General features: G+C 35.2%; 1 protein-coding gene across 4 annotated transcripts in view; it reads right to left on the reverse strand.

Moving 5' to 3' along the window:
- Nucleotides 1-7,435, reverse strand: part of LOC149261524 (azadirone synthase LFS-like) — a 396,585-nt gene extending 389,150 nt beyond the window's left edge. The window contains exons 1-2 of one of the 4 annotated variants that reach the window (XM_089422350.1): nt 7,182-7,433; nt 6,905-7,100 (exon numbers count right to left, since the gene is read on the reverse strand). In XM_089422350.1, the coding sequence (XP_089278476.1) occupies nt 6,905-7,100; nt 7,182-7,265 (280 nt within the window). In that variant the 5' untranslated portion in view covers nt 7,266-7,433. Of the gene's footprint in view, nt 1-6,904; nt 7,101-7,181 lie in introns of all 4 variants that reach the window. The other 3 variants (XM_089422347.1, XM_089422355.1, XM_089422352.1) reach the window with 3 other exon arrangements.
- Between the last annotated feature and the right edge of the window lie 1,793 nt (nt 7,436-9,228).

The following is a 9,228-nucleotide window of genomic DNA, read 5'->3' on the forward strand; positions in this document are numbered from 1 at the left end:
GAAAATAAATCCCCTTGGGAGTTGCAAAGATATAACTTCTTAAGGCATAATGATTTGGAAAGTAGTAGACACTAACTTTTGCACACTAAAAAACTATGTTCATTTGATCATATATTGACCAAAGGCCATTTCAGCATAGTTGAAAGAAAATAAATCAAAGATCTAACTTCTTAAGGCACAAAGATTTGGAAGGTTATAGACATTAACTTTTGCACCCTAAAAAACTATGTTTATTTGATCATACATTGACCAAAGGCCATTTCAGTAGAATAAGAACTTGAAAGAAAATTACAATCCTGAGAAGATTAACTCTAACTGTGCTAGATTGTACAGCATATCACATAACTTGATGTCACTTGTTTAAATCGCAATCGAGGATCACTGCATTGGGTTGGTTCTGAAATCTTGAAGCGAGATATATAACCAAATATATTATTCTAATGAATGTGTTTGTTTTATGTTGGAAGTTTGACAACTAATTATGTAAATTTGGGTAAAATGTATTAGTTATTAACAAGTTAGTTTTATACCGAAACATCGGTTATGTAACAGAGGCTCATATATAACTCTCATGAATGCCCGAACTATTGTATGGAGAATCATTTATTGATTGAATAGAGATTCCAATCCCTTGCCCCGTGGATGTTTCCTTGACACTCTGTCAGGGTTTTACCATGTAAATCCTGTGTTATTACTTGTGTGTTTGCATTCAGTTTTCCTGTCAGTTATATGCTTTTCTTGGTTAATCTATAACTATAAATGCCTTCTTTCTTTCTTTATCAGTAACTCATTCACCTATTTAAACTACAAATGGTATCAGAGCAAGGTTAGTTGAGTTGCTGCGTGCTGGGGAGGAGGAGCGTGGAAGCGTGGAACGAGGAGGAGTCTGGAACGGTGAAGACCAAACCCTCTGCGTGTATTCTCTGTGGTGTGTTGGAGAAGAATCCTTTGCCCTGCGTGGACCAGAGCGAACTCTCTGCTCCCTGCTTGAGAACCCCTCTGTCGTTGATCACGCTGCCACAGTGGTCTCTGCGTATGCATGGAGTAGTCTCTGCGTGCATAGAGCTGCAGTGAAGGAGCCTGCGTGCTGCCAGAAGTGCTGCGAGAGCACAGCCTTGACCTCTATGTGTCTGAGGGCAATCTACGTGTGGACCAGGAAGACTCATTGTTGTGTGGCTTGGAGGCTCATTGCAGTGTGAAGCGTGGAGGCTCAGTGTTGCGTCTGTTCTCTGCGTGGCTGAGGAAGCTGCTGCAAACTGCTAGAAGACCCTGCGTGATCAAGTAGAACTGGCAGAACCGTTCTCTACGTGCTACCAGTGCTGGTTGCTCTCTGCTTCTGCATTGACCAGAGTGAGGAAACCAGAAATTGAAGAAACCATGGGTATTGCCAGAGGAATTCACTCAGCAGATATGGATCCGGGTAATTTTTTTTAAATTTGAGAGAATAAAAAATTTCCCAAGAAATTTTTCCAGAAATTTGTTCAAATTTGGAGGAAAGAAAATCAAAGGTTTTTTTTTTCCATTAAAATTGAAGGAAAGAAAAACAAAGGATTTTCATTAATTTGAAGGAAAAATCTGTTGAAGGGTTGTTCTTTTGTTTGGAAAAAAAAGGGGAATTATTTTTTTTTTAATACAAAAAGTTTTTTGAAGAAAGGGAAACAAATATATATATATATAAACCCTAGTTGAAAGACTGAAACCCTAGGAGGAAAAAATGGCCAAGATGTCGAATGCAAAATTCGAGGTGGAGAAATTCACCGGCAAGAGCAATTTTGCTCTTTGGAAACTGAAAGTTAGGGATCTGCTGGTGCAACAAGGGTTGCACAAGGCATTGGATGGGGCAACTAAGAAACCTGCAACCATGACTAATTCGGACTGGGAGGACTTAGATGCCCGAGCTCTCAATACCATCAAGTTATGCCTTGCGGATGAAGTTCTCTTCAACATTGTTGAAGAGAGTACAGCTTCAGGTTTATGGAAAAAACTATATATGACAAAGTCGTTAACCAATAGAATTTATCTGAAAAGACAACTGTACAGTCTTCGAATGAAGGAGGGTTCAAAAGTTGCAGAACACTTGAATGTTTTTAATACACTTATATGCCAATTAACAGATATGGAAGTTAAAATTCAAGAAGAAGACAAAGCTATAACCTTGTTGTGTTCTCTGCCCGAATCATGGGATCACTTCGTAACTTCAATCAGCTTGAGCACTGCTGATTCTTTGAAATTTGAATCAGTCGTGGGAGCTCTCTTGTCTGAAGAAGTACGAAGGAAATCCAATACTGAAACAGCTACATCAGAAGCCATGATAGCTAGAGGACGGTCAAAGGAAAGAGGAGAAAAAACAAGGGGGTCTTCCAAATCTAAATCAAAGGGAAAGAAGTGTAAGGCAAAATGTTGGCACTGCAATAAAATTGGACACCTGAAGAAAGACTGTTGGAAACGAAAAGAATCTAATAACCCGAAGACGGAAGCAAATCAGGTTGATTCAGGTATTATAGACGAAGTTTTATCTGCTGAAGAATTATCTATGATAGATGAAACTTCACCTAAATGTAATGTCTCTCAGGGTGTATAAAGCTGGCTGTTAGACTCTGGTGCTTCTCATCACATGTGTCCACACAAAAATTGGTTTACTTCATATGAAAATGTAAATGGTAGTTCTGTGTTTATGGGTAATAATGTATCATGTCAGACTGTTGGGATGGGAAATATCAGGATTAAAATGTATGATAACACAGTTAGAACATTAACTAGTGTTAGACATGTACCTGATTTGAAGAAAAATTTGATTTCTTTGGGAGTGTTGGATTCGGATGGTTATAAGTTTATAGGTCAGAATGGCATGCTGAAAGTCTTTAAAGGCGCCCTAGTTGTTATGAAAGAAGAAAAGGTCGGAAATCTTTACAGACTCAAAGGAAGTACTCAGATCAGTGAAGCAGCAATTGCGTCAGAAAAAGAAGAAGCAGGTACTCGTCTATGGCATCAGCGATTGGGTCACATGAGCGAGAAAGGTCTTCAGATACTGATGAAACGTAAATCTCTTCCCGATCTGAAATCTTTGAAGTTGGATTTCTGTAAACATTGTGTGTATGGAAAACAATGTAAATAGAGATTTAAAACTGGAAATCATAATAATAAAGATATTTTAGACTATATTCATTCTGATCTGTGGGGACCATCTCCTGTTGTATCATATGGAGGTGCTCTATATTTTTTAACGTTTATTGATGATTTCTCCCGTAAAGTTTGGGTCTTTATGCTAAAAAAGAAAGTTGATGTATTCAATGTCTTTAAACAATTTAAAGCAATGGTAGAGAAAAGAACAGGCAAATCAATTAAATGTTTAAGAACTGACAATGGTGGTGAATTCACTTCAATAGAATTTGAACAATACTGTATGGATGAAGGAATTATCAGACACAAAACCACTGTTTATACTCCTCAGCAAAATGGTGTTGCTAAACATATGAATCGGACTCTTATGGAAAGAGCCAGAAGCATGATCAACAATGCTAACTTGCAAAAGGAGTTGTGGGCAGAAGCAGTGTCCACTGCTTGTTATTTAGTTAACAGATCACCTTCAGTAGCAATTAATTGTAAAATTCCTGAAGAGGTTTGGATAGGTCAGTCTTGTGATTATTCACATTTAAGGATATTTGGTTGTGATGCTTATTCTCTTATTCCTAAAAATCAGCGTTCAAAATTAGATCCAAAATTGAAATGTTATGTCTTTGTTGGGTATGACTATGCAGTGAAAGGATACAGGTTGTGGGATCCTACATCACGGAAGATAGTCATTAGTAGAGATGTAACATTTGATGAATCTTCTCTTTTAAAATCAAATGTTGAAAGAATTGAACAGGAACAGGTATCGCCAAATCAACAAGTTCAGTTGGAGGCTAGACCTTTCGATGACAGTCAAAAGGAAGAAGAGACTTCTAGAGAAAAAGGTGTTGAAGATACAAAGGAAGCTGTTGAAGTTTCTAAACCAATTCAAGTTTCTGAACCAGTTCAGCAACCAGTCACTCTAAGAAGGTCTACAAGGGAAAGAAAAACTCCCAAAAGGTATGAAGATTCTGCTTCATCTTTTGCTTTGATTACTGAAGATGGGGAACCTTCTTGTTATCAAGAAGCAGTAAATGATATGGATAGCGAAAAATGGAAAAAGGCTATGGAAGAAGAAATGAATTCCTTAGACAAGAACAATACCTGGGATCTTGTAGAACTTCCTCAAAGGAGAAGTGTTGTTGGATGCAAATGGATCTTCAAACTGAAACGGTAAGTTGATGGAAGTATTGAAAGGTATAAGGCGAGACTGGTAGCAAAAGGGTATTCTTAGGTTGAAGGTATCGACTTTCATGAGATTTTTTCACCAGTTGTAAAACTTGTTTCTATTCGTACTGTGTTAGCATTAACTGCATTACTTAACCTTGAGTTAGAAAAATTAGATGTTAAAACAGCTTTTCTACATGGTGATTTGAATGAAGAGTTATATATGGAACAACCAGAAGATTTTGTACAAGGTCGCAGCAGAAGATTAGTTTGCAAGCTCAGGAAATCATTGTATTGTCTGAGGCAGTCTCCTAGACAATGGTACAAGAAGTTGGATTCCTTCATGATGAGCCCAAATTTTATTAGAAGTGAGTATGATCATTGTGTATACTTCAAAAGTTTCAATGGCATATTCATTATCTTAGCTTTGTATGTTGACGATATGCTTATTGCAAGCAAAAGCATGGAAGAGATCAACAGGTTAAAGGCTCAGCTCTCTAGGACGTTTGATATGAAGGATCTTGGAGCAGCAAAACATATCTTGGGCATGGAGATATACAGAGACAGGAAAAATGGTAAGCTTTGGTTATCACGGCAGAAGTATGTGGAGAAAGTACTTGAAAAGCTTTGTATGAACAATGTGAAACCTGTTAATGTTCTGTTAGCTTCCCATTTTAAGCTTTCTTCGGTTTTGAGTCATAGAACTGATGAAGAAAAGCAGCATATGTCTCATGTACCATATGCAAATGTTGTAGGCAACTTAATGTATGCGATGGTATCTACAAGACCTGACATTTCACATGCAGTTGGAGTTGTCAGCAAGTTCATGGCAAATCCAAGTAAAGAACATTGGCAAGCAGTGAAATGGGTGCTTTGATATCTAAGAGGCACAAGTGACCATTGCATCATCTTTAATGGTAGTGAAGGATCAGTCTGCGGATATGTAGATGCTGATTATGCAGGTGATTTGGACAAAAGGAGATCTACTACAGGTTATGTCTTTACTCTTGCAGGTGGAGCAATTAGTTGGATGTCAAAGCTTCAAGAAACAATTGCGTTGTCCACTACCGAAGCAAAATATATAGCTGCTTCAGATGCCAGTAAAAAAGTAATCTGGTTAAAGTGTCTGCCTGATGAGATTGGAAGGACACAGGAGAAAGTGAATGTTCTTTGTGACAGTCAAAGTGATATGCACTTGGCTACAAATCCTGCTTATCACAGTAGAACCAAGCACATTGATGTAAGGTATCATTTTCTGAGACATGTGATCGATGGCGGAAAAGTAGCTCTTCAAAAGGTCCATACACGAGAGAATTGTGCAGACATATTCACAAAGCCAGTTACAGTAGAGAAGCTGCGATGGTGTTTAGCTTCTCTTGGCTTGCAGAAAAGATGATGAATGGGCATGGGCAAGGGATTAGGAAAATTGTTGTCAAGGTGGAGTTTGTTGGAAGTTTGACAACTAATTATGTAAATTTGGGTAAAATGTATTAGTTATTAACAAGTTAGTTTTATACTGAAACATCATTTATGTAACGGAGGCTCATATATAACTCTCATGAATGCCCGAACTATTGTATGGAGAATCATTTATTGATTGAATAGAGATTCCAATCCCTTGCCCCGTGGATGTTTCCTTGACACTCTGTCAGGGTTTTACCACGTAAATCTTGTGTTATTACTTGTGTGTTTGCATTTAGTTTTCCTGTCAGTTATATGCCTTTCTTGGTTAATCTATAACTGTAAATGCCTTCTTTCTTTCTTTATCAGTAACTCATTCACCTATTTAAACTACATTTTATAGGGCTTCTCATTCCATTTCTTTTCAATAGTGTGTCCATGCTCAAATTAGATAAATAGTTTCAATGTTTTTTTGTAAAAAGACATCTTATATTTCATTGCTGCACAAAAGAGAATAAATCATACAAGCTACATCATCAGGCCAAAGCTTGAACATGCAATTTGCCCCTCTCTACATAGGCAAGGAGACAACATATACAATGTCAAGAGAATCAACCTTATGGTATCCCATATGCTTCTACTTACCTGCCTGACCACCTATCTGTCTCAAAAGATAAACACTTTCAAGTGAAGGGAGCCGGTAAAAAACAATAGATAACTGAGCAATATCAAGTTCCCAACAGGTTCTGTCTACTTTGCATTCCCCAAACAAATGTTTCAATTGTTTCTGCTTTCTGACAAATCACGCAACACTATCCTTATGAAAACTGATTGCCTACATAGAAAGGGAAAACCATAAAGGGCCAAGAGATACCGTCTTCTCAAATGCAACAAGTGTGTTGGATGTTCTTCGAAATTAAACCCAAAATATGCACATCCATGCTGGAATTTATCAAGCGCCCAAAATATCTATCTAGCGTAATTGGATAAAATTATAAAGCAACCCTGGAAAATATATCTTGCATCCAAAACCCACATTTGTGTTATAAATTATCCTGTATCCAACACCCATATATTCCTCAGGAAATCTATGCTGCACCCAAAACCATTATATCGTAATTGAACATAATTGTACAGAAAAGCACACATTGTACAGAAATATATCAATGAATACGCATTTATCTATATACCAACCATAATGGAACATAATTATAGAGTAACCAACCTTCGGTTTGTTTATCTGGATCCAGAATCTCGTCTCGGAAGGGAGTATAGCCTCTGTGTCTTTCGTTCCTCAGCAACTTCATCTTCTCCTCCTTGGGCAACTCAAAGAATATCCTGCTCTGTCTGAATACTGTCTCGAGGAATTCTTCACTGATTCCATGATTTATCACGTAGAAAAACCCGCAATCCAGTGATGCCTGCCATCTCAAAAGCATGAATTAGAGAATCGAATAGACGAGAAGCTTTCAATGCAGCTAAGTTGGTGCGAAATCGATCACCTGTCTAACAAGAGAAGCCGATTTTTGTAGGTCCGGACTTGACAAATCTATTCGAGCAAGGGATGAAGCTGCTGGATTGTACATGGTTAAACAACAAGGAGTAGCCCAAGGGAAATGGATATAGAAATTAAGTCAGATTACGGAATTTTATTGCAGATGGAACGCAGGTATCCTTGCTCCAGAGTCGATGCTTTATTGACGAGTATGACCACAATGCAAAATGAATCAGCGTATCAACTACGGCGGTGCGTAATCTAGTCCATTCATATATATATTTAAAAATAGTATATGTTTGTCTGACAAGTCATTTGTTTATACTAAACTATGATTTATTGTGGGTCTTAGAGTGTTCAGGTGGGAATGGACTTGTTCTTAAACCGGAACTCCCTTATTTTCTTCTGAGCAGGTAAAATTTATATTAATGTGATAGTTTGTCTGGCAGGAAATTATGAAATGCAGATTTAGGCATTTATTGGAAACAAGATTCACGGGAATCGAAAATTTGTTAAGGCCTTCGTGGATATTAACGTAAAATTTCTAGAGTTTGAGTTATGGTTTGGAATCATTTCACCGTGATTGTGATTTTGGTTCATGATCCCATTTAACATTTTTTAATTTTTATGGTTGGTAATCTTTCGCCTGGAGAATTGGGGTATTTTTAATGATTTTATTCATCAGCAAAACTTTTTATTCCATTTAATTTTTTTATTTATCTTAAATTATTTTAGAATTTTAAATAAATATTTTTTTATATTTAATTTAAAAGAAAAAACAATATTTTTTATTTTAAAAATTTATAAGACATAAATTAAAAAAAATAAATATTTATTCATTTTTTTAAATAAAAATATCATTTAAATTAATACATATATATATATATATATATATATTTTAAATACCATAAAAATTATCAATACTTCAAAAATTATGAATTAGAAATATATTTATTATTTTTTATATAAAATATTTTATTCTCTCATATATATATTTTTAATTAGATTTATTTTTAGTGTAATTTTTTGGACTTTTTGGAATCCGACGGAAAAATTTGAGGTGAAATATTGATTTAGATTTATTTTTAGTGTAATTTTTTGGACTTTTTGGAATCCGACGGAAAAATTTGAGGTGAAATATTGATTGTGTTATTTAAACTGGTTTTTTATTGTATATATGGATTTGAGGTGAAATCTCGATTTGTGTTATTAAAACTAGTTTTTTTACTGTATATATATCTTGATTTGTGTTATTTAAACAGGTTTTTTTACTGTATATATGGATTCAGCGCTTGAAAAACCCCTAGGGCACTTCGATTGTGCAGGGGTTACCCATCAAGCTTGTGATTTCGATAAATTCTTGCCGAATTTTAGAGAAATTAGATTTATTTCACATTCATAAATCATGGAAAAGTATTCAATCTTTCTTTCATATATCATTTTCCATATTCAATATTTCTTTCATATCCACAAATCATGGAAAAGTATTCAATCTTTCTTTCATAAATCATTTTAAATGTTTTATATTTTTTTCGTATACATTAAATAAAAATTATATTATAATTTGAAATGTTGGATAGTTTTATGGTTTTCTTAATTAGATTTTTATTTCATATGAAATATGAAGAAATTATTTATAATTTAAGGTATATGTATTGTTTTATTAAAATATTCTCAAGGGAAAGTTGAACTTTAAATAATGTTAAATTCAAATTGTATTAATAAACTAAATTTATTGGAATATTATTAGCAATTGCACCACATGTTGCAATGGAAACCCAATAGTGTAGGAAAAAATAGCATTAAATTGTTACTCTTCCATGATGACAATTAAAGTGTCAGCGGCAACATTTGGAGCAAAAATCATTTATGTGGTTGATACTCAAAACCAATTCAACAATTTCAAACAATGTGAAAGCATGCAAAAGATTAAGATTTTTGTTTCTCTGTTGTATAAGTCAAATACAAAAGAAAAGGGACAAAAAATGAGTAAATTTAAACCATAATATATGATGGGCCAACAATATTGTAGTCTACACCTTGTCATCCTACGG

Source organism: Pinus tabuliformis, chromosome 6 (genome assembly GCF_031772625.1).
Source record: "Pinus tabuliformis cultivar Carrire ecotype Pingquan chromosome 6, CPIR1, whole genome shotgun sequence".
Taxonomy (NCBI): domain Eukaryota; kingdom Viridiplantae; phylum Streptophyta; class Pinopsida; order Pinales; family Pinaceae; genus Pinus; species Pinus tabuliformis.